Below are 24,609 nucleotides of genomic sequence, written 5' to 3'. Positions count from 1 at the left end.
GTCAGATTCTTTTCTCACTGTATTCAAAGCTTTGTTCCTTGACAGGCATGCTTGCACAGTTAGTCTAAAATAGCTTACTACAGATAAAATAAACACTTTTTCCAGTTACTTCTTGCTAATTGGAACTTTAAGAAGTGGAGGTGTGTGCAGCTCCAACCAACCATCAGATCCATGCAGGTGGGACGTACCTCTAATACTAACTAAGCTTTTAAAATAAAAGCCAAGATCTTGATATCTGGGAAGCTTCACTTATATCTCTCTAAATTAAGAAACTAGGCACAGTTTAGGCCATGCCACATTTTACTGGTGTCTGATATTCCCTATTAGCTATGTAACACTCTCAGTTGTCTTCTAAATTGTGTTAATTTTATGAGAGACAATTGGATAAAAGCAGCTCTTCCCTCAAATATTATAACATTACCTATAATCATGCATCTCCTTTGTCAGTCCTCTGCTGTGTTCATTATGAATTGAAGAACAGAATGTAGAGTCATCTAATCCTCTAAGTAGAGGAAAAAGTCAGTGAGTTATTTCAGAAACGTGATATTTAAAAATCAAGTATTCAGCAACATAAGAGAATTAAACCCTTAATTAATGCCTAGTTACTGTGTCATAACTGTAGACACAAACACAATGTTAAAAAGCCACCTTCTTATTGACATGTCTTACTCTGGAGGACAGTCATACCTTCATTTCAATCACAGTAGAGATACATTTGGAAAATGAACTAAAATACAAGCATAACTAATATTCAAATTCTCTGAAGCGTGAACAAGTTTTTGAAGTCATTATACATAGTAAACAGGTTTGCTATTCCTTCAAATTACCTGTTTCATTTGCCTCTAACAAGCACTGGAAGGATTTCAGAAGCAATTATCAATCACTTTATCTGATAACCCTATACTGAAGCAAACTCGGAGCATCTTGCTATCAAAACATTATCCAGGACTAGGTAAAATACAGTCTACATTTCAAGTGCTTCCTCAACACTGGAAGATTCATCTTCATAGAACTCCTATATGCTGTGAAAATAAATGCTGTAAATTAGATGACCCTCAAATATGAAAGAATGCGTGAAATATCATTGTTTATAGCTACAGGACTATTTCAACTAACAAACAAACTTAACTGAACATATCATGCCCAAAGTCCACATGCTTTTCTAGTGGACATAATTCAGATGCATAGGAAAGCACCATTACCTTTTAAAAGGCTTTCACAGGTGACATGAAAAATCGCACTTCCCAACACAAGTCTTTTATTATACAGGAAAACGTAAGTTATCTACAAAAGTGATTCAGAGTTGTGCCCCAGAGAAGAAATACCCCTTCTACTATGCATACATAGTAATAACTATTTCCATTCTCTAGAATACAGGGAAAGAAGTTTAATACCCTCACTGTTGCAAAGGCTGAGACCACGCTTCTATCAGCTTCTGGTGAAATCTTTATGAGAATATAAAAATGCTAATAAATAAACTTAATTGCAGGTTTACAAGTTTTCCCTAAATTGTGTCAGGTTCAAGGATTTTAAAGTATGATTTTTAGATCAGTATATAATTCTCCTCTAGTAGCTGTGCCTTGCCCCCCATTCTGTCCCAAACAATTCAATTATTCACTCCCCCAATAGAAAAGGAATACGCTATTGTGTTTAAGAAGGGCCCCTAAAACAAAGTGCTTTAAATGCAAATATGCCTGAATGTGCAATACTCATGCAAAGATAAAGCTTTCAGCAGGATGTTACCTGCATTTCAGATCAGCCACCTTAGCTGTAGTTCTCAGCATACACACATAGTCTTCCACTCTCCCTTTCACTGTTTGATTTAGATCTAGAACAGCCCTCTACTCCATTTTCTCCTGTAATTTCCCCTCAGCAGCACTCCTCTCCCAGTTTTGCTCAGGAAAGGAACTTATTTTTAGTTTTCAGTCCACAATGAGAGAAATTAGCCTCACTCCACTTAAGTGTTACAGTACTGAATTCCCAAGACATTAAGAAAAACCCGGTATGAACATACTTTATTAGATGAAGTACTCATCAACTCACTCAAAGATTCATTTGACACTAGCTAAAACAAAACAGACACACAGGGTCAAAGGTGCATCCTCTTTGGCTACATGGCCAGGTCTGATTTAGTTTAAGAACAATTGCACTTGCATTTCCTGTGTTTAAACCAGGGATCTTAATGTTACATTATTATAAGAACAATGATAACGAAACTCAAGCTCTCACAACTGAATTTGCTGCCCAAGAAATCTTTATTTGCTTCCCTTCTACACTGTGATTAGCCTTTATGTAATCAAACTATTCTGTCTTCTGGATACTTGCATAACAGACTGCACAGACTGTCTTATGTTCATTATACAATATTATACATAGAACACAACTACAGCTTTGCTTACCTTAGGATCTTACTACGAAGCCCACAGTCTAAAGTCCCACCTCTTTACAAACTGATTCTCTACCATGTTACTACAGAAGAAACTGAACAGGGAGCTTAAGAAATCCATTCCAGTGAAGGCAGACAGTATGAATGTTTAAGACTTCTTTCCAGAATGCTTATATTCTTATGTTCAATTACTATTTCCCAGGTGATACTGAGAACTTCCCTACATGATCGTAACTAATTCACTGTAGAGTAAAACCACCATAATCTCGCTGTTACTTGACTTTGCCCAAAAGTGACTCAGTACTCTGCTAGTCTCAGATGTGCCTCAGATGAGGCTCTTTCCCCACTTCAGTACCCAGCTGTTAAGCAGTGGATTCTAGTTCAGTTACAGTACCTGACTAAACAAGTGCTCAGCAGTCAGGCTGAGCAATTCCTAACATATCACAGCAGTGAAAATTTGGCGTATTAGCAAGAATGTGATTGAATAAATGCTCACAACTTCACAGGCATATCTGAGATTTTTCAGGGGCTTATATCTCGGCTGAGTTATCACAAGAACATCAAAAGGCACAGTCAAACAGCCAGCAAATACCAAATTTCGAGTCACCGCTTTCATGCTAAGGCACGACACTTATTTCTATGTGAAGCTGTAAAGAGACCTGACGTTGTTACTAAGAGCCACTGCTTCCAGTTCAGCTTGGCTAAACACAGCTGCACAAACCTACATAAAGGTGAGCCATGAGCAGTCAGTGAATTTCCCTCTTCCTAGGGACTCTTTCTGGGTCTAACTCAGCAGCAATGCAAAAAGCTTAAGTTATTCCAACAGAAGGAAAATATTTTACAAGTTTGTAGGAGAACTGTGATGCTCATGTTCTCAAATAACACACCTAGAACAGGCAAAAGCCTGCAATGGCACAAAGCACATTACTCTATATAAATCATGCTCATTAAAGGTACGTTAAACAAAAACTATCTTTCCAGAAGTCACACTGTGTTAAAATCTCCCTGCTCTCACAGTGGTTCAAAGGCTCATTGAGCTAAAACAGCTGGTCAGAATACAATATTATTTTTCACCATGCTTTCAGGCAAGCGACAGTTACAAAAAAATGCAGCTTTAAGTAAAATAAGAAATATTCCTACCGTACAACATCAAAACTTTGAGCTGAATCATTCCAGAAATACTTCACGCTGTGATGTGTGAAATAACGAATCTGCAAGGGCAACAGACCAGGTATTAAACCAGCACCTCTCTCCCCACTGACTGTGTTTTGAACACTGATAGAAAATGAACTTCGAAAAGTTACTGAAAACTGAGTGGTTTTCTTTCAAAATACTATATCAAACATCCCACAACGCCCAGTAATGAGCTACTGTGGAAGAGATGTTTTCTACCTGAGAAGCCTGTTAGGCTTTCAGACAAATGAAATAACTGATGCGTTACTGCACTGTCTGTGTTGACACCAGACACTAATTGGAGATGCTTTGAAAGTTAGCAAGTGAAGCACTGCAGCTCTACTTACAGGCAAATATTTTTTCAAATAATTTTTATTCTCTTCTGCAGCAGATTCACAGAAATGAACAGTGTGGCCATTTGAAACCTTGTGTACAACGGGGTCAGGATTCTGTAAAGGACTGGCTCCCAAAGAAGGCATAACGCGAACCTTTGCACAAAACCATATCTTGAATTCATCCTTATGGAAGAAAAAGAAAAGAAGGAAGTTATTACAACATTCCAACAGTATTTTACTACAGTAGCTGTAGCAACGAGTCAATAGATAACAGTCTAAACATAATTATAGAAGATTCAAATTAAAGTCAGGTGCCTTAAGAATGCATTTAATTCCACAATTCTGAAATAATGTTTTCAACACTAAAAGGGTTTGTTGTTGGCTTTTTTCTTGAGCAATGAAATCTGGTACTTGAATTTTGACACATTCAGCCCTTTAGAAAACACTAGATTTGCTCTGTAGCAGGAAGAAGAGTAAGATTTCTATGTGCGCAGCTTCACCCACTCTGCCACTAAGAAGAAATGAAGATGTATCACAAAATCATACACAGATACCACACACACCAGTTGTAGAGGAAAAATATAATTTGATATCATACCACCCTTGGATCTACATTTTCACCTTAACTGAGCAAACAAAGCAGCTGATGAAGAGTCAAAAAAACTGAACTGTGTATCAGGTAATAAGAACAAGGTATCTGATCTGCAGCTTTCAGTGAAAATTGATGTATTTAATTCTTAAAATCCAAAAGCAAAGACTTTGTTTTCACTATGTCCTCTGCAAAGAGCTGCAAAGCTGTACACAGTACCTAGGAGCACAGTTCCTCAGCACCACAAAACAAAACTGTCTCTACCTGACAGACAAGAATCTGTATAATTCAGCAAGCAGCAAGAGGGATGAGAAACAACTCTTAACTTGCATAAGCACATCCCCCTATCCAGAGACTTACAGTTGTTCTCAGCAGAACCACTTCACAGTCTTTAAGCGTAGTCTTTTTGCACGTTGCTTTCACACGCCACTGAGGCATCCAGTAGAGGAGGAGGAGTAGGAAGCCACCAGAACAGATCACTCCTACAGTAACTAGCACCAGCTTCCAACGACATAATTCATAACCATAGATCTCCTGCATGGAAACAGAGAAACAAACAAGCAATGACCCTTTTAATTCCTCTGGCTTGGGAAAGATAAGCATTTGATTAGCTAACACACACAGCTTCAAATTACCAGTGCCGACATATTTTCATACTACTTTCTAAACATCTGTATAAAAATACTTGTAAAATACTACTATTAAGTAAAGGAATGATTAATTTGTCTGTTACTTAACAAGAAATTCTATTGTGAATCATTAGGGACTACAAGCAGCACTCTCTAAGATTATTAGGCAGCTAGAAAAATCTCAATAAAAATCCCATGAAGTATTAAATGTGCCTTAGTCAAAGGCATGTACCAACTTAACCTGATGTCAGCTGGGAACAGAACAGAATTCGGTGGCTTGCCAGATGCAATGCTACATTCCTGAGTTTCGCATTACATCATTAGATTATATTTCCTGCTGCAAAACGGCAATGATGTTTCCCATTGAGTCCCATCAGCACTGTTCACATTAACACCAACTTTCTGCACAATTTGGGGGATGTCCATTAAGTAACATTGCCTTTATTAAGAAAAGGTTTTTCAAGAGGTTTGTTTTGTAGACTTCTCAGCTCACAAAAAACAAATCAAACCCATTCTGTCACCCCTAAAATGCTGGAGCCAATATCCACTCCTTATCATGACAAACAAAGAGGTGAAGAATAGAAGGAAATACTATTGCCTCTTTTGAAGCAAAAAAAAAATAAAAAAAAAGCAATCCCCTTCAAAAAGCACTTATTTTAATGATCAGGCCATATGCAGTGCAGTTTGACTATTTGTTGTAAGGCGCATTTTGCCTATGTTCCACCTCTGAGGTGGTCTAATGAAGAGCAGCTTTTCCCAGCAGTGTGCTTAAGGAAAGAACAAGGAATTCAACATGCAGGATTTCACCATTAAATTAAAACCCCTATCTAGCCCAAGTATTTTCAGCTGTCTTTAAGAAGGACTTGAAATGTAAAGATCAGCTGACATTATCTCTGTCAAATCTAGCTGCTGAATTCTTCCCGGATGAACAGTAAGAGATATCTCTGCTTTAGTCAGAAACAAAGTTTAAATGCTACCAAACACCCACAAAGATGCTCTCCTTTTTTTTAGGGAGTGGAGTCTTAACTGCACAAATATGAATACACAAGAGTAAGCAGAGCCAAATTTGGGGTAATTAAACTGTTTTAACCAACAAGCAAAAAGCTTCAGGGTTGGGAGAAAAGAAAAAAACGACTGTGTTCTACTTCCATTTTCCTTTAAAATATTGTTAAATATCAGCATTGGCTGTTGTATTGCTGACCTCAACCCAGCACCTCTGCAAAGGCTTTCAGTAAAAAACATCACCTACCCCAAGGTTAGATTTCATAATTACACAAAGAATGATGAAGTACAACTTTATGAAAATCTTGTTTTAAATTGAGACAGGGCACTTCCTGATGGAACATTCCCCATATATACACAAAAATTATAAGAGCACATTTCATTCACGGTATAAGAACAGAATACACAGCTAATTACCATCTCCTCCTCCTCTGCCTTATTGACAAACTTCTTTTCTTCCTTCTCCATGTTTAGTATGATATGGAACTTCTCAACGTGAGATATGGAAGACCTTTAAAACAAAATAATAAACACTTGAAGCAACATAACTGACAGTGAGTATTAGTTTGTCAAGAGGCTTGTTTTTAACTTTAAGTGCACACACGTGAAACACAGTGACAAAATATTAACACAGATCTTGAGTTTGCACTGCAGTAGTTTCCAGTAGCAATCCACCTTGATCTACCTTGGTTACACTCTACATGCAGCATATCAAGCTTTTTGTACATTCTACAAACTTCACGAGGAAAACATGAATTAAAGCTGTAAACAAACAAACAAATCTTCTAAGTAAGTAAAGATTACAAGCTCTTATAATTATATACTGTAATGGCTTCTACCAGATGCTTTCAGAAGCCAGGCTATCCTCCTGAAGGAAAGGCATTGTAGCCCTGGGAGGTGCATTTCTCAACTAAACAGAAAAACTCATGTATAAATAAAAAAACCAGCAGAAAAGAAGGTTAACATTAGAAAAATGAGTCTCTTCACATTCCCAGTCTAATGTTTCTGAATCAACTCGTGCTTATTGGTTAGGTAAGGCTTTTGTCTTCTTTACAATTCCTTCATCGCTACTTTGTGCAGCCTTACCTAGTTAAGGTGTCCCTACCCACAGCAGGGGCACTGGAGTTTGGCCATTTTCAAGGCCCCTTCCAACCCAAGCCATTCTATAATTCTCTAACTTATATTGACAGCTTTGCCTCTTACAGTAAATTCATTATAATTGCAAATCTTTAGGGGTGCCCTGAGGACAGATTAGAAGCATGAGTTACATGAACATGGAAAGCAAGAGTATGCCAAGATGCCAATGTGACAAACATAATTCAATAGTTTCCCGTTCCAATAGGGAAGAACTACAAACATAAAGTTGCCACCACTTACTATGAGGCTCACCAGAACTTTCAGCATCAGAAAGAAAATAAGAAATGCCAAGTCCAAAAGCTAAATTTTGGAAATTAAAACTGCATCTAACTTTCATTGTAGTACCCTTGTACAAATTAACTATGTATTATTTATTATACATGAGCCCCTACCTTATTTTCACAGGACCACCTACCACCTAAAAATACCAAACAGCTACTGCTTACCTGCCAAAGCATGGATTAGATATCATTCTCTGTATTGCCATTAACCTTGTTTTCATTATTGCACATACATCCACCTCTCTGAAGATAGCACTTATTAACATAACATAAAAATAGTCCTGAGAATTCACTTTCATAGCATAGCCAATATCAAAGTTATGGACATTGTCATTTTTCATACAAAAAGTAGTTCCAAATAGAAAACCCAAAAAGTCACGGCAAAAGCCATCCACTTAACCTCAGCTCAGATTGCCAATGAAGACTAGGAGGCAACTACTGCAAATACTTACATGAAGTATCATTATGACAGAAGCACAGCTATTACCAAGCTCCTTGCTATCATTAAGTCCTCAGCACTCATGCAAATCACATCACTAGACTCCAAGTCAGCTCCTCTCAAATCCACCTCCTGGACAGAGATAGTTACATCCACCAACACCAACTTCAAAAGCTCCTTCCAATCCACTCCCCCAGTTTATGATCATATCCTCGCACAGCTTTTGCAAGCTACTGCCATCTCTCTAGCTAAGCCAACAAGTGACAAAGGAATCCAACCAAATCCAAATCCAGGGCTCCTCAGAAACCTATTCTTACCTCTGAGAAAGGTTCTAGTGGAAGAAATACACACTCAGTGCTAAGGACTGCATGACATACAGCTCTGTCACAGGTGAGAAATGCAGCACTTCAGGAACTGAGCACTTGATTAAGCTTTTATTTTGTTCTGTATCACAGCAAACAAGGGGTTACCAGCAGTCCCCCTTGATTCAAACACCAGCTCACAACTGTTGTACTCTTAAACTGAACATATTCTATTACTGTCCAACACTGAACTACACCTTTTCCACTGCAGATTTATTTGGAATTAAAGCCGTAAGATATGCACAACTGATACTTCCTTAACTGTTAGGTATGCCATGCAGGTTCTAAACCACATTTCTTTGTCTTAAACTGACACTTTTATTCACTGAGCAGCTTTTAATCAAGCAAAAAAACGCTCAAGGAAACCAGTTAATGAAGGCTGTCCTGGGTTAGGGGAGTGCACAAACCTCTAACACTACACTAGGTAATGAAGAAAATATTGTATAATTTCCTGAGATACTACGCTGGTAACAAAGTTGATCTTTGCTGACCAAACAAGCAAAATATTTATAAACATTTGTAGCAACAGTGTAAAGATGGGAAAGGTGAATCTGTGACAGTATTGAGAAAAAATGATGTTAAAGAACTACATCAAGTTTCAGTCGGTACACCTGGAGGTATAAGGCCTCTTATTAAGCTTATCTGAAGTCACCTTTCCGATAGGCAGCATAATTAAAAAAGGAAGTTTACAAAAAGAAATCAACCGGTTCAAATATTACCCTTCAAGTCTGCTTTGTAAGGGAAGAAGTAGAGAGGTCCTCCCTGTGCTCTCCACAGCACTTGTCCCAGCCCATAATCCTTAAAAAACTAACTCAGCTCTAGCATTTGTAATTGCTAACAGTTCATTCTTCTAGTTTGTTGTTTTGTTTTTCTTTTCATTTCTACTGCTAATTTCACAATAGCAAGAAAAAAACATCCAGGGCTGTAAAGACTGCAGATATAAAAACAGAAGTGAGAGACCTCCTGCAGTTTCTGGATAACTTAGAATAAGTTTTGGTGATAAAAATAAAACTTACTGACAGCTCAAGACTTAAGTACAATGCAAACATGCATACGAAAACACAAGTATTTACACACACATTTACAGTCTATCATCATTCATCTATTTAAAATACACCAGTAGCTGAACTTACAAACTTGTTTCTTACCTATCTCCTATTGTACTGTTCTCAGAGACCCGTACAAAACCCCAAGGCAAAGTAAAGTTTCCCTTACCACCAGGCAGTCCTGCAGCCGTCCCCTGCATTTGCTTTTGCCATCATGAGTAGCGAGGCCGTTCTTAATAACTGCGACCCTATCTAGAAGGGAAGTCCTGACAAATGAACTATTTTGTCTAAAATCTAAAAAAAGTCTCCAAGGGCTTTTCAAACTGTTATCAAAAGATTAACATATCAAAGAAAATTTGGCACTGCTTGGATTGTGCTTTTTTTTTCCCCCCCCCTCTGCTGTGCACGAACAATTGCAATCCTGTAATTGGGCTCATAGAGAGGCAGTGCTTCCAGGCATCAGCCTGCCAGTACAGCTCATTCTATTCAAACCACAATTGCCTCACAAGGATCCTACAGACAGTTTCAGGTCTGTGCATGAGCCCTGATACTATCTGCATAGCTGAAAGCATATGTGCTTCTGACCAAACACTTCCTTGTATTTACAGCTGTCCCGAGTAAAGACAACAAAATTCATTTTAAGCTGAAAAACAGCGATGAAGAAAGCAGTTAAAAATACACACACGTTTCTCACTTTAAACATTCTGCAGTTCATCACAGTGCATAACAAAGTGATCGCACAAGCTAGAAGAGCTTTAGGAATAAAGCTCTATAAAGCTGAAGCAGGTAACCTGGTCACCACCTGAACACTGCAGAAATCAGCACTGGTGCTGTAAAACCATCACCTTCCAGTTTTCCTGGGGCCAAAAGGCTCCATTATGGTATTGCCAGAGACCACTGAAAGACTAAACATTCCTTTCCAGAAGTCAATAACAATTAATACATTCTCCATTAAAACACCATTTTCAAGTTCAGAGCTGTGAATTAAGTTTCTAAATAGCTTTATTTCAGTATGGGTCTTTCAGATCTTTAACTTTTAAAAGTTTCTTGAACAGTCCTTAACTGTAGGCAGTACCTGTTACAGAGCAGACATCCAGCTGGACCCTGACCAGCTGTCAAAGCACAGAAAAACCCTGTTTTGTTCTGAAAATAGGAAGCCGAAGTCTTGGAAATTAAGAGCTTCTGCACTTTACAGACATTCTTCCAAATCCTTTACCAAGAGAAGGAATCACCAAACCAAGGTGGCAGACCTTACAAAGGCAACGTCCATTACCAGGCACTATTCATCAGCAGCATGCCATTTGCACACATTCACAGTAGTTACCAAAACAGATCTGTGTGCATTACATCAAAGGCTTTCAGCATTCCATTTGATGGACCTACCAGTGGTAGTGACTGCCTTACATACCCAAGGCACCAGCTGATGCTCCATCTCTGCCATATTGGCAGCTATGAAATTCAAAACCAAAGAGAATGGCAGCAAGGTTTCCAAACCAGAAGTGAGTTCTTTTGGCCCTCCACTGAAGTCAGCAATTTCAAAATCTGAATCTTATTGTATGCTCACACATACACCTCTTATGCAGCTACTAGCACTAAAGACAACAAAAATGATCCTTCGATATTATTTCAGGAAGATTATGAACCTTCACAACAGTCCACAGAAATATTTCTTCACTGGAGAAAAAAGCTGGTTCTCATCCCAAGGTCTCCTTTGCCATCCTGCTCCAGAGACTGCCAGGTCTACACACCACTTGGCAGCCCTCCCCACACAAGGTTGCATTCAGCAAGTTGTTTCCAATGTGTGCGTACTATCTAATCTGATGTCAGAATTGCTAGAAGTAGAGAAAAGAAGTTCTAGGTATAATTTAAAAGGCCATGCTCAAGAAAAAAACACGCTTATAAATGGGTCCACAAAAATAGAAGGAAAAGTCTTATCAGCTATTACTGTGGGAGCTTGCAGCTCCTGCCTATGCCAATTGCCAGCGAGTTCCTCAAACAACATCCAAAAAGCTGAGTCTGAAACACTGAGTTCATTCAAAATGTGCTGTATGAATAAATAAATGGACAAGTACACCAGGTTAAGAGGTAAGAAAAGAAACGAAGTCAAATGATTAAGGAGCATGCTTCCCAAACTGCAACACGTGGTGTATTGCACACTAAAATAACTGAATAAAGAAAGTTTAAAGGGAACAGCTCAAGCTTTCATAAGCTAAACCCAAGGCTTCAGTTCAGTGTCTTGGAGGACAGTCCCATACTTACAGTCCAGTCCCCTCCCCTATAATAAATAAGAGGTGCTATTTTAATGTATACAAAAATAATGTACTATTTCCTAAAATTTCTCCAGCAGCTGCTTTTGAAAAGACTGACACAACCTGCAAGCCCTGAAAATGAACGAAGGTCAGTTCTTTTAAAAGCACACCTGGAATTACAAATGCTCAGAGTTATTTCTAAAGGCTATAAAATTGCCCAGCTAAAACCCACATTATACCTCCTTGCCTCTAAACAGTTTGTCACCAGGACACATCCATCCCTCACTCACGGCATCTCCTCCAAGGGAAGCTTCCAGAGCAACTTTTTACAGCTTCTCAGACTCCACAGAATTTCTGAACACAGATTTACCCACAGTAGGCATTCCTGCATCTCTGATGCACACTGTGACTGTCCTACCAACAGTGACAATTCCCACTTGGTTTCTATGACCAATGCGATGCTTTTTTGCAGACAAGATTATTCTACACGTTGGATCCACATCTGAGGCTAAAGGCTTCTCACACCAGCTGGCAAGAACAACAGCACGCACAAGATCCTGTCTTTGCCTGCCCCTGGAACATAAAGCCATGTCACTCAGTACCATTTCAAAACTGACACAGATCACATACTTTATACCTGTTATACAACTTGCTCAAATCCTGGGGATATCGCATTTTTACGACCACAAAAAACAAAGGTCACAACATTCTTCAACATACACTATTATGTCTTTAAATTAAAGTAATGCCAAAAGCCTTACAAATAAATTTAACATTTATTGTAAATCTGGAACCCAAATTATAGAAGCAAAAGATGCTCTCCTGAAGAGTACCTGAGGAATGAACCTCATATGAAGGGAAGCTCCTGCCATTTACAGATCTCTCATAGCTTGTAGTTGCACCTGTAAATATGGAATTAACCACATCATGTATAATAAACAGTTGGGTAAAACATTAGCTCAAAGAACTATGGAATACCAGAAATCCTCCAGCTATATTTTAAAGTGAGTTAAGGCTATAATTTGTACCACAAACAAAGCTTAACACTTTAGTCAACTAACCCAGCTCTAACAATAAGAATGACATAATAGTTTCATGAATACATGGAAATTTTACAAGTACACGAGCTAATTTTTAACAAAGCCCTCCACTCAATACCTATTTTATCACTTCCCATCTTGGGTTTTCTGTTATAATACAAGCTTTTGTTTCTGTGTTTAGGCTTAAGGAAGACCATTGTATCCAACAATCTCCAAACCAAAATTGTATTTACATTTGTAGAGTGTATTCTTTGTAAAGTATACTTTCTGCAGGCTGTAATAGCAATTGCAATGTTTATAGTAAAATACATGCTACATTAAGGAGAGATAATTCTACAAGTAACAATAATCTCAGTATAATAATACATCATAATAGCAAAGTGCCACAGCCAATAGCATACTGAAAACTGGCTTTCTAGCTGGTCCTCAAATCCTTCAGATACTTTCAGATCACATAAAAATTGGCTACCACTGCAGCACATGCACAGATTGAGAAGTTATATGAGGAATTATGAAACCAGTTGGTCACACACAGGACAGCACTTCACCATTCTGTCTTTGTGGAATCTCACTTCTCTTACTTTAAGCAGCAGCTACTCCCATTAATGAACATTTTCATCTGATAAATCAAGCACCAAAAGCAAACGCTCTCCAGAGCTTGCTCCAGCTCACAGACACACTGAAATATTATTGTTCCTTGTTTTCTTTTTAAATGTCAGGATCCCTTACCTGGCTGCCATATGGGAAAAAGGGTCTGATCCACAGCTCAGGAATCCAACACAACATACAATTACTTTAGACACGTATGTTTCTTTCCTCTTTTGGAAGAGTACACTAGATGGTAACATAACTCAGAGTTTTTTACAACAGGGACAAAACACATTTTATTTACTCTTGGAAAAGAAAGCTAAAACCATTTCAAATACCTTGAGTAAGGCATGGTGCCATTACACACACCGTTAACCTTCAATAGCTGGGCACTGAAGCTGCTTCCAAAAAGGCACTCCACTTTCAACAGACATGAACTTGTCAGTCCTTCTATTTGGTTGAACAAGACTACAATGGCTAGATAACAGAGATGGCAATGATGCCCTATCCGAGCACCAAGGGAACCACAAGCTCCAGAGGAGAACCAGAAGCCCAAAGACCCCAGTCCAACAACAATGGGTCCTTTCAAGGAAGCATTTCCCCTCAGGGGCTGTGCCAAGAGCCCAGCCTTTCCTGTGTGGCTGCCGCCTTATTGTGCCGCATGGAGTATCTGCTTCCTGGGATATATTTGCTTTTGCAGTATGGATGCTCAGTAAAAGGAGGCAATGACTTTTTTTCCGCTTCCTCTGAATTCTTGGAAAATATTTTTGAGGTTAACATCAGAACATCGGAATAAAATTACAAGGAGATCAGCAAGTAAAACCTGATCTATTACAAGGGTCGAAGTTGCTGCTAGAAGTTCAGACATTCAACCTTTGTTTCTTTAAAGGTGCATCTAGTTGGCACAGCCATGACAATGGCACACTTAGGGAACCAGCCACATTCGTTACCATCAAGCAAAGTGCTTGGGTGCCTTTATTTTCTCCCTCATCATAACATAGCCCAGTAGCACTTTCTGTTCTCTACTGATCATTCTGAATGAGGCAGAGCTGTTGTTTTCTACAGCCATGACATAAAAGTTAATGCTTTTGAAGGACAGCTACGCAACTGCTAAATGCAGCCTTCCAAATTAATTTAAAAAAAAACCAACTAAATTATATTTACTCCTAAAATTACTTCTATATAAAAATACATCCATACAAGTCTGCTAAATTTCAGCACTTAAACCCTTATTTTCTGACATTTACTGAAATTACAATTCTTCTAAGAAAAGTCATAAATTGATACAAAGCATGAAGCTCACACCATTCACTTCAGCAGAAATGCTTCAGTGGAAAGACCTCGTATGCAATAGAAATACATTCATAACATTGATGAAGCTATAAATATCATATAACAGTGCTGCAGATTAAAGTTAAAAGGTGCACCAAAACATGATTCAAGACGTAAAGCAGAAAACTTGATGTCTTGTTTGAATTCTAATAACTAAAATAATAAATAAAAATCTGCATCAAGTTCCGTTCGGAGGCTCAGCTGCTGTGGATCAGTATATTCTCATGCTTAGCAGTTTATATAGCCTGACAGTTTAGCTCCTGAAAATGATTAACCTACTCTCAAAACTACCATATGAGGTAAGATGAGAAAACAGAGGGGGAAGTTATACTCTCTGTCCATGAGGTTAAGTTTGACAAAAGCAAGAAGAGAACAGGAGTTCAGGACCGTAACTTACAACTTGAATCACTGGCCAACATTTATCTATCTAGTATGATGTCCCAGGCATTCAGAAGAGTCCTTAAGACCCAGAAGAGCTTTAGCTATTTAGTGAACAATCTTCCCCTCAAAGAACTGCTATAATCAGTGAAATTAACTGAATTCACAAAAAACCTTCCACAGTACATTTTGTAGCTGTCCTTAAACAGCACAATCTAAAGGATACAATCTTAGGAAGAACTTGTACAGTATCAGCAGTGGGATACAACTCCTGTAGAACAGAAACAGACTGCAAATATCTGACACTCCATCTCCCTTCAACTGCTGCAGTCTCTCAGCACTGATTCTGACAGTCAGTGAAGGTCTTCTTCCAATAAGCAATGACTTCTGACCACGACTCCATATACATTTAATGTTTAAGTTGCATAATTACCCCAAAGTAGAAATTCTCCTTAAATGTATTGCAACATCGATGCCAGTATTTGAGCTACCTTGCTCAGATTTATTTTCCTTCCCAATCTATAAACATATCTTAAAAGTTATCAGGAGATGCAACAGAATCAGTCTTCTGTGTTGTAAGGAGGATAGTATATTTTCTTAATTTCAACATTTCAGTCTTGGTTTTAAGTACATTAATTGTATCACTGACCTTTCTAAGTGGACTATCACTGCTACCTAGCCAAATACTCAGAAACAGCCCTGGCAGATTAACTCTGGTCCAGATGCTTTACTCAGATCTTCCCCATCAGCTTTTGTTTTCCAGAAATGTTATGTCAAAACAGAAGTCAGCTTTCTAAAGCATGGTAATGACTGCCACCATCCTCTGCAAACTTTGAATGCATAATCAGCTTCCAGTCTACATGATGTATTTAATCAACACATGATAAGGCTTTCAAATTAAGGAATACAAACTTAGGTTTAAAAAATAGCATTAAAGGCATCAGGATATGTTCACTGATGGACTACAGCACAGATAAACCCACATTTCAGCAATCTAGAATAGGTAAGAGGTGAAGATACAGTGAAACACTAAGATGATACACCATAAAAACCCCATCACATGAATTTACCAACCAGCTGCCAAAGTGTGGCTTGCCATCTGCAATACTGAAGCATCTCCCGGAAAAACGAGCTTTTAAAAGAGGTGGCAACCATCCAGCAACAGGCCAACAGAAAGCACTTTTACAGCCTATGCACCAACATATTCCTAGCCTGATACAGACAGCTCATCTTGAGAGCTGCTGGCAAACCAGCACAGTCACTGGCCAACTAACCTAAGTCCTCCCACCATATCTATGCTACAGCCAAGTGTTACTTGACTTCAGCTGGACAGTGGACCACAGCACTTAATACGCCACTGCCTCCCACAGTTCTGTACAGTAATAGGAAGAGAAAGAAACAGAGGCATTCTATATTTGTCTGTTGATGCAGACACAGCAAAACAAAGTTACTTAACGCTGAAAAATGAGAAAAAATAATACTGTGATCCCACTCTGCCAATGGAGTTACATAAACGAACAACTTCCAGCAGAAGCAGTAGCCACTCAATGCATCAGATAATCACTACCGAAAGCAGTACATGCTTAAAAACTGGTGTCAAAAATGCTACTAGCATAGCATAGTAATGCCTTGGGGCACCAACATTCTTCATAATGCATACACAGGATGCAATTACGCCAACAGTCTCATTGCTGACAACAGCTCTCTCTCAGGGGAAGCAGTTAGCTGGATAGAAGAATGAGTGTGACGTAAGTTATTCTTCACCAAAGTCCCTCACAAAGAGCACACAAATTTGTGGTGAAACATTACTATAGCTAAGTCATTTCTACTGGAAAAAGACATGGCCATAAGCAATTTATACCGCAAATAAAAAACAAAATTTGTAGATGAAGTAACAAAACTTACCAAGGCGGGAGCCCAAGTATGGCTTCAGACAAAGGAGACTGCACAACGGTGGTTCTCCAAGTGCTTCTGTTCAGTCAGAGACACTCCACCTGTCCCTCCTCCAGACTGGAGCCCTCAATCCAGACTGACCTTGCCAAGCACTAGTTAGCTCTCACTGCAGTACAATCACACGGGACAACCAACAGGCAGAAGCCATGCTTCACACATTCGCTGCTGGACACCCAGGCTTTAAAAGCCAAACTGGAGTCAAAACCATTACTGCCTTTTCAGATCACAGGCCTTCAATATTGCCAGTACTGAGGCTCAATAGTTTGCTTCTGGCAATGAAACGTGCCTACGATGCAGGAAAGTATTGTCAAAACCCTCTCTTGAAAGAGTACCCAACCTTTTTGTAGCCCTTGCCAAGTGGACCAACTGAAGATAGCATTAATCCAAGGAATGCACTCTGCAAGACTGCACATTCAACAGCCCTTTTATGTACTTGTTTGAATTACCAGTTGGCCTTAAAAGAACTTTTTGCTGGCTTGACAGACCTGGATGACTGCTATAGTGACAGAAGTACCAGTTTTAGACAGCAGCCAGACTGGCAAATAACGTTATTTGCCATTGCCACAAAGTTGTAAGGTTCCTCTGCTTCTTATACAAATAGTTCTTCTATTTGAGAAGCAGAGATCAGAAAAACCATCCTTCTGCTCAAAGAAAATATTGAGCAATTCAAACTAGGACTTAAGGAAATTCACCTGTGCCTAAAAGATGTACAGCTCAATAAATACTGTTATGGAGTGAACGAAAAGTCACATAGGTGATGCAATATAACTGCAAGATACTGTACAACCTCTCTTATTGGAAGCCAACCCTTATCTACATCACTGAACTTTCAGCTCCTGCTATCTACCGCTGCACTAAACGTATCCTCCCAAAGATAAGCTCCTGCTATTGTTGAATCTAATCGCTGTGGCAGATCTAAAGGACAGAGTTCCAACACCGTACTTCTCACTGATTCAGAAGTGCAGGATGACACCAAAATGCATAGAAACAAATTCATTTTTTCCCACACATCCCAATTGCCATGAAAATCAATCACTGACAAAGAAGGAATACTCAGATCCTTTGTTTTGACAGACAATATATGCAAGCAATTGAAAGCAACTGTAAGAGTGCATGAAAATAATGATGCATAAAATAGATTGGCTACACTGTCAATTTAGACTTTCCCCTTTGAAACCACTCTGTGCTCATTCAGGCTGCCTGTACTGGTGCAGGTACAGAAGAACACACCCTTCAGTGATCTTCAAAGCCAACAGTGGACCCTTCTAAGTATGATTAGAAGCAATAGCACTAACATTGGAGTATAAAGCAATTACCAGAAACTACTGAAACTTCAAGAATAACTGAAAATTTCTCAAAGCTCTGCTGCCCCGAAGTTACTGACACACTCCTATCCTGTAGCACTTCCACAACTGAGATTCCTGACAGCACGAGGCAACTTGCCCTATTTGCAAATAGCAACACCAAGAACACAGTATTTCCAGACTAATACAAGAAGCGCAGTCCAGCCAGCTGAGGTTCTGCAAGGTCTAAACTCACTTGGTATGTCCAGATGATGGAAAAAAAAAGAATACTGTGCACTTTCTCCTCCATGTTCCAACACAAACTAAAACTAGTATCCACCAACTTGGGAGAAAAGGCACAGCCAAACAGAGCTTGGTCTTTTCCCCAAACTAAAGCAACTGTACTTGCCTTTCTCAACATACTAACTTCTTCTTAATGGCCACCAATAAAAAAGACATCTTAGAATACTATTTTCACTGTAAGAAAGTTGAAAGCATAACCAGTGCTTTCCTTAAGGAAATCTAATCCCATGTCAATCTGCCCACAATGGCAATGGAAAAGAGTATTTTCTTCTTACACATCTTAAATACTTTAAACCCATTACACTCCCCTTAACCTCATCTATTGCTAAAATGACTTGGATTTTCTTCCAGCTTTATGTAGTTGTTTCCTCAAACTCCAATCATCTGCATTTCTCTTCTCTGAACTCTTTCCTAGTGGTCCAAATTCCTCGTCCATTTTGTCACTCGGATTCTGTCTGCTCATTGAAACGATACCAACGGTAAACAAAGCCAAAAGACGTAAACTTTACATGTCACAAACGCTGCTTCTGTTTAAACAACCCAGCAAGATATTTGCCTTTTCTGAAAACAGCATGACAGTGACTCATGTTCAACTTGTGATCCACTACACCCCCTGGTCCTCACTCCCCATTTGCACAGCTACTAATTCCTGCCTTGTGCAGTTCTCTGCATCTGCCTGCAGGATTTCATTGTATTTTTCAGGCCATTTTAAACTCTCAGTGTGCCTTCCAACACTGCCTTTTAACAAGCACATTTAATCAGCCATTTGACTGGTGCTTTCACGAAAGGTCAGCATATCCAGGACAGAAACGGTCAATATAACCTCATTTCAATGCTGAATCATTAATTACTGTTCTCTGACCAGGATCACCTACCCAATTTTACATTTCTCAAAGTCCACTTTTCTCCCTACCTTGTCTCCCTATACTTACGAGTCCATTAAAATGTGAAAAATCTCAGTTTAAAAATAAAGAGGCAACACCACGACTGCCTCCACCGTATCCACAAAGTCTTCTACTGTGAAATAAAACAATATTAGACTTCTGATGCAATTAGTTCCCGCACACAACAGTTCATGCTGCTGTTCCGCTGCTACTTATCTTCCAAAGCACTTGAAAATAGAATGTTTGCCTGTTTATCTCAGCTTTTTCCATCCGCTGGCATTGCGAACTGTCAGACATCAAGCTTCTCTTCAACTCACTTCAATCTCAACTCTCTTAAGAGCTGTCCCTTATCAGTTTTCTAGTAGTTAGGTGTACTTCTAGTAACCTTTCAGCATTTTTTGAGCTTTTTAAAGCCTTTTTGAGAATTTTACATTGAAGCTCACCAGCTGATGAAGATACATTTAATGTCATTACAATCCAGTGCAAAATCACAAGTATTCAAACAAGCATTAATAAGATTAATCTGCACAGAACTACATTAGAGAGGACAAGCAAATTAGGTAACAAACATTTTTAATGGTCTGCATCTTCTGTAGATACATACTTTCTCCACTGAATAAAGAATACGTTTTTCAATCTTCCTTCTCCTACTAGTGAACTTTCACAGGAACCTTGTCACTTCTGTGCTCCTCGTTAGTTGCTACTTCATTTGCATTTCGACCGTGGATGCCCTGCCAACCTCACACACAGGGCTCCATGCAGACAGTGCTGAACTTCCTTGATTAAATCACAAAAGAGAGAGAGTGCTTCAAATTTTTATGTGGACAACATTCATAAATCCCAAACAATAACTACTAACCAATCCTTTGTTATTTAAGGCTGCCTTTCAGCTCCCAAACAGTGAAGTTTGCTGTGCTATTTCACTGAGGAATAAGGGTGTCAGACTTGAGGCCGTAATACAGCTACAGTTTACTACAAACTGAGCTTTTGTTCTTTGCTAAGCAGATTACTTAACAAAGGAAATAGCTTTTTTAATGAATGAAAAACTATTTTTAGTTCATTGTATAACAGTGAAAGGGAAACACTTCAGTATTACCATAACTTCAAATGTTCTCTAAAACATCTAATTAGGAAATTAGAATCCTTGAACTAGGATTTGTGCTGTATAGACTCCTCTACCATGCGAAACGTAACCACACTGAAGCACTAATCAAACCACGGGGTTTTGCTTCCTCACTGAAAAGCACCAGACATACTAAACAACACTGTGCCTACTATACTCCATGCTCAAACAAAAGCACACAGAAGTACCTACTCAATTCTCCTATGCAAATCTTTAAGCAATCCAAAGGATGAGTCCACCCAAATCAACGATGAAGTATTTTTCACGCGTTATGCTAACACTTTGCATACAGAGGAAATGAAATCTGAAAGTCCGTTTTTCTAGTTCCCGACGTGTAAAAGATCTACAAAAATTACTCAAAGAATGTTCTTCCACCGTGGCTTACAGGAAAGCAACTTCTTCTTTTCATGCCAACTGCAACCAAGTCCTTAACAAGCTGATGCTTAATGAGGAACGTGTTCTCCCCTTTCACTGACAAAACTATTGGAGACACCTCTAACTCAGAAACAGGAGCACTGGTTCCTACAAGAGATCCTAGACAAATCAAAGAAATCCATTGCTGGGATTCTTCAGAAATACGCTCAACAGTATCTGAATAAAGAAGAAGGCAGAAGTCAATGGTTACTATGCATGATGAACATTTGGCCTTTCCATGCCAATTCCCAGTTCTCATACAAATTTCCTCTATGACACGGGCAACCCACTGCAAGATGGCTTTGACAATAAAAACTCCTTTCCATAGAATGCCCCTGGAATAACTGGAATTTGGCTCCTTGCCACTAAGAATATGGGCCATGTTGGCTGCCCTGTATTCCACACACAAGACAGTCATGCTACCACCTTAAGGCACAAGATAGAAATTAATCTTAGGGACCCACGTCAATGGGGGTTTTATTGCTTGTTTGATGTTTCTTAAGGTTTCCTTATATTCATAGGAATTCATAGAAGAGTTTGCCTGATGCACAATGCCTGCCACATGGCATGCTAGCAGAAGAAGACTGAATCACAGTTTCTCAATCTCACTCAGCTACTATGATGTAACTTCCCCCTGTGCTACATGCCCGTCCTCCAACAGTAGGCATTGCACTCCAGCTGACCCAGCACAGCTCGTGCTCTTCACTCCTCTCCCTTCAGCTAGAGATGAATTACTGCCTGCCCCAGCCATCAAACCGTCCTGAGGGGAAAAGATCAAACAAACAAAAAATAAACCACAGAAACAAACATGTACTCTGGAAGACAGCTAACAAAGAGGATGAGAGCATGAGCTTGAGAAGTCTGTAGGACACTACTGCAAGAAACCAAGCAAAGAACCTAGAACAGTACCACTGCTTCTAGAAGGCACTCAGGAAGTGACAGCTGCTGTCCAACAGCTCCACTGGAGCCTGAGTCTGCATAGTTCCTTGCAGTCCTTTCACTAAGCTTCTTTCTCATGGTACAGTCAGCCTTAACCAAAATTAAAGTTGACAGGATCTCAGAGCTTTGTGGGACCTTGGACAGAAAGGGGATAAATGGAAAGGTGAATAAACATGGAGAGCCAAACCTCAGCAAGGGATTCTGAAGGAGATGGAAGAGGAGCAAATAAAGATCTAGAAATGCACACAGCTCACCATACTAAAATCAAATGTGATACCCTACGTGCATATGAAGTTGGACAGAGTTGCTCTAAAAGACTAAGACACTCAGTTACCATGGTAATAGTAGCACTGTAGGGATCCAAGCAACATCAAATCAAAAGGAGTAACTAGTAATAGCAACGCACAGAGGGCAATAAAAACATGCTGTTCAACAGTTTAGCCTACAAACTGCTTTTTAAACCAACAGACTCTAATCGAGCCTGGAAGGGGAGACATACTGAAAAAGAGAAGTAAGTAGCAGCAAATTATACACTAAATAGGAAGGTGGTTTTGATGACACTACGTCATCTGCAATTTACCTGAAGACACAAGTCTTCCAACTTTGTGTCTGGGCTGCACACTGCCCCAGGCCACAGAACACTTAAGCTGGCAGAGCACAGAGGCAGAAAAGTTGTCAGAGCAAGAGTTCACTTCCAGCAGCAGTACCAGCCTGAACCTGGGAGGCCTTCAGTCTGCACTCAGTTGTATCACTATAGGCCTTCTGAATCACTTATTCCATCATAACTGAAATGTTCACCCATTTTCTGAAAGGCTTCAAGTCATATTTGCAGTTAACTAAAAGAAAAAGCAGTTTACAGGAAAGGCAGGAGAGCCCTTATTGCCACACCACACACCAAGGCAAAAGTTTCCTCGTTGCACATGCAGTCAAAGGTCTATTACGGTCACCTATGACAGCAATATGTGTGGACAGGAGGCTCAGCAGAGCATGACTCGTAACATGGACTGTATTAAAATAACACCAAAAAGGTTCTTTAACCACAAGTTCAAGAAGTTTGGAGTTCAGCAGTAGAAATGTAGTACGTTACAACAGTCAGATTTATGTTAATGAAAAGTAGCAGCTCCTTCGAATACAGTGAAAACTGATGGCAGAAAAATATTGCTAACCTGTCTGAAGAGCCAGTGTGTGGACAAACCTCATCCAATGGCTGAGTCACCTGCAAAGTGAAAAACAAACCACCAAGAATAAAAGAAGAGTCAGTGAAATGAACAGGACGCATTAAATTTGATCATAATTGCACTAGCAAAGCAAATACTACATGGTTCTAGTCAGTGCACGAAGCAAAGAGAACGTTCTGAAGAATTCTAAACCCAGAATGAAATTCTCAGTCACCACACGTGAAGAGGAAGCAGGCAGTGGGTACAGCCAGCAGCAGTGAGTGCATGAAGCAGTTTGGATGTCAAACAGCCCACACTGCTGGAGGATTTGCTATCTCAGCTGAGGGGGACAACAGCCCCTGGGGCCCACTGTGGCAGCACATGGCTCTTCTGCCTCTTCCCCTGAGTATTTCAAAATCCCACCGTTGTAAAAAAAAAAGGAACCGTGTTTTACCCAGTTAGCATCACGTTGGAACTGCTCTAAGCTCCAAAGCAAAGCAATCCTCATTTCTGCTGCCAGCTGCAGAGAGGTACCTGAAGCTGGAAGCGCTATCACTGATTATGGAAAATAAACAGTACAACGGGACAGTAAACCACAAATTCCACCAGGCAGGAGAACACAAATCCAACATGTGCCTTTATTACAGCGAAGTGCACCCCTGGTATTTTCTGGAACCCGGCAATGCCGCCCGATCGATGCTGCTGCTTTAAGGAGCGGCCTGGCAGCGCTTCCATCTCCCGCACTCATTGCAGGCTGCAGTTTCGCAGCGGCTCAAGGACGCGGCGGTGGCTGTCAGGGCCCGGACCTCCCCCGCGCTCTCGCTCGGCCGGGATCTTTCCCTCCGGCTCCCGGTCACCGGCAGAAGAACCGCAGCGCCCGGGGGCCGGGCGGGATCCGGAGCCCAATGAAGGTCCCCCCCGGGGCGGGTGCCGCCGTTAAGGCCCCGCACGTGTCGCGGCCCATCCCGCCGCATTAGGAGCCGCGGGGCAGCACCTGCCGGCCGAGAGGCCGCTCCGCACCTGCCGGGCCGCGCCCGCCGCACCCTGCGCAGCCCCCACTCACCGGCGTTGCCTCAGCTGAGCCCCATCCCGGCGGGTGGGCGCGGGACCGGCCCTGGACCGGCTCTCCCCCGCCCTACCCCCACCCCCGCCCGCTCGCCCGGCGGCGTGCGCGGGGCTGCCACGCCAAGCGCCACCGGATCCGCCGCCAACCGGCTCCACGCGCCGGCCGCGCTGGGCGGGGGCAGGGAGGGGCACGGAAGTGACGGGTGATCCGCCGGAACAGGGGGAAGGGGGCGGGGATGGACGGGGGGAGGCCGGGGTCGGTGTGCACGTGGTGGGTCGCCCCTAATGTCTGATCTGAAGCTGCCCTGGTGCAACGTGCGGCCATTGCCTCTCATCCGAAATGACACCTTTCCTCCCAGGGAATGGGGGTAAGACAGACCATAGCACAGGCGGTTCATGCTCCTGCTGTGCCTGCCCTGCAGATGAAGCACTTCAAGCAGAAGCACTGTTAGGCAAATGAAGCGATATTAACCTGGCACAACTTGCCACATTGTCACTGTGCAGGCCTCTAAAACTGCCTGA

At 40.6% G+C, this 24,609-nt stretch overlaps 1 protein-coding gene across 6 annotated transcripts in view; it reads right to left on the bottom strand.

The window, feature by feature from the left end:
• The window catches only part of ATP13A3 (ATPase 13A3), a 51,701-nt gene extending 27,442 nt beyond the window's left edge, over window positions 1-24,259 (bottom strand). For 3 of the 6 annotated variants that reach the window (XM_015871703.2, XM_015871699.1, XM_015871702.1), the window contains exons 1-5: window positions 6,532-6,625; window positions 4,844-5,017; window positions 3,907-4,077; window positions 3,527-3,597; window positions 422-502 (exon numbers count right to left, since the gene is read on the bottom strand). In XM_015871703.2, the coding sequence (XP_015727189.1) occupies window positions 422-502; window positions 3,527-3,597; window positions 3,907-4,077; window positions 4,844-5,017; window positions 6,532-6,582 (548 nt within the window). In that variant the 5' untranslated portion in view covers window positions 6,583-6,625. Of the gene's footprint in view, window positions 1-421; window positions 503-827; window positions 981-3,526; window positions 3,598-3,906; window positions 4,078-4,843; window positions 5,018-6,531; window positions 6,626-19,993; window positions 20,167-23,031; window positions 23,082-24,085 lie in introns of those variants that run through there. The other 3 variants (XM_015871701.2, XM_015871700.2, XM_015871704.2) reach the window with 3 other exon arrangements.
• Window positions 24,260-24,609: the final 350 nt, after the last annotated feature.

The sequence above is a fragment of the Coturnix japonica genome, chromosome 9 (assembly GCF_001577835.2).
Source record: "Coturnix japonica isolate 7356 chromosome 9, Coturnix japonica 2.1, whole genome shotgun sequence".
NCBI lineage: Eukaryota > Metazoa > Chordata > Aves > Galliformes > Phasianidae > Coturnix > Coturnix japonica.
The sequence above is the reverse complement of the archived record's forward strand: the minus strand, read 5'-3'. Positions and strand labels throughout refer to the sequence as shown.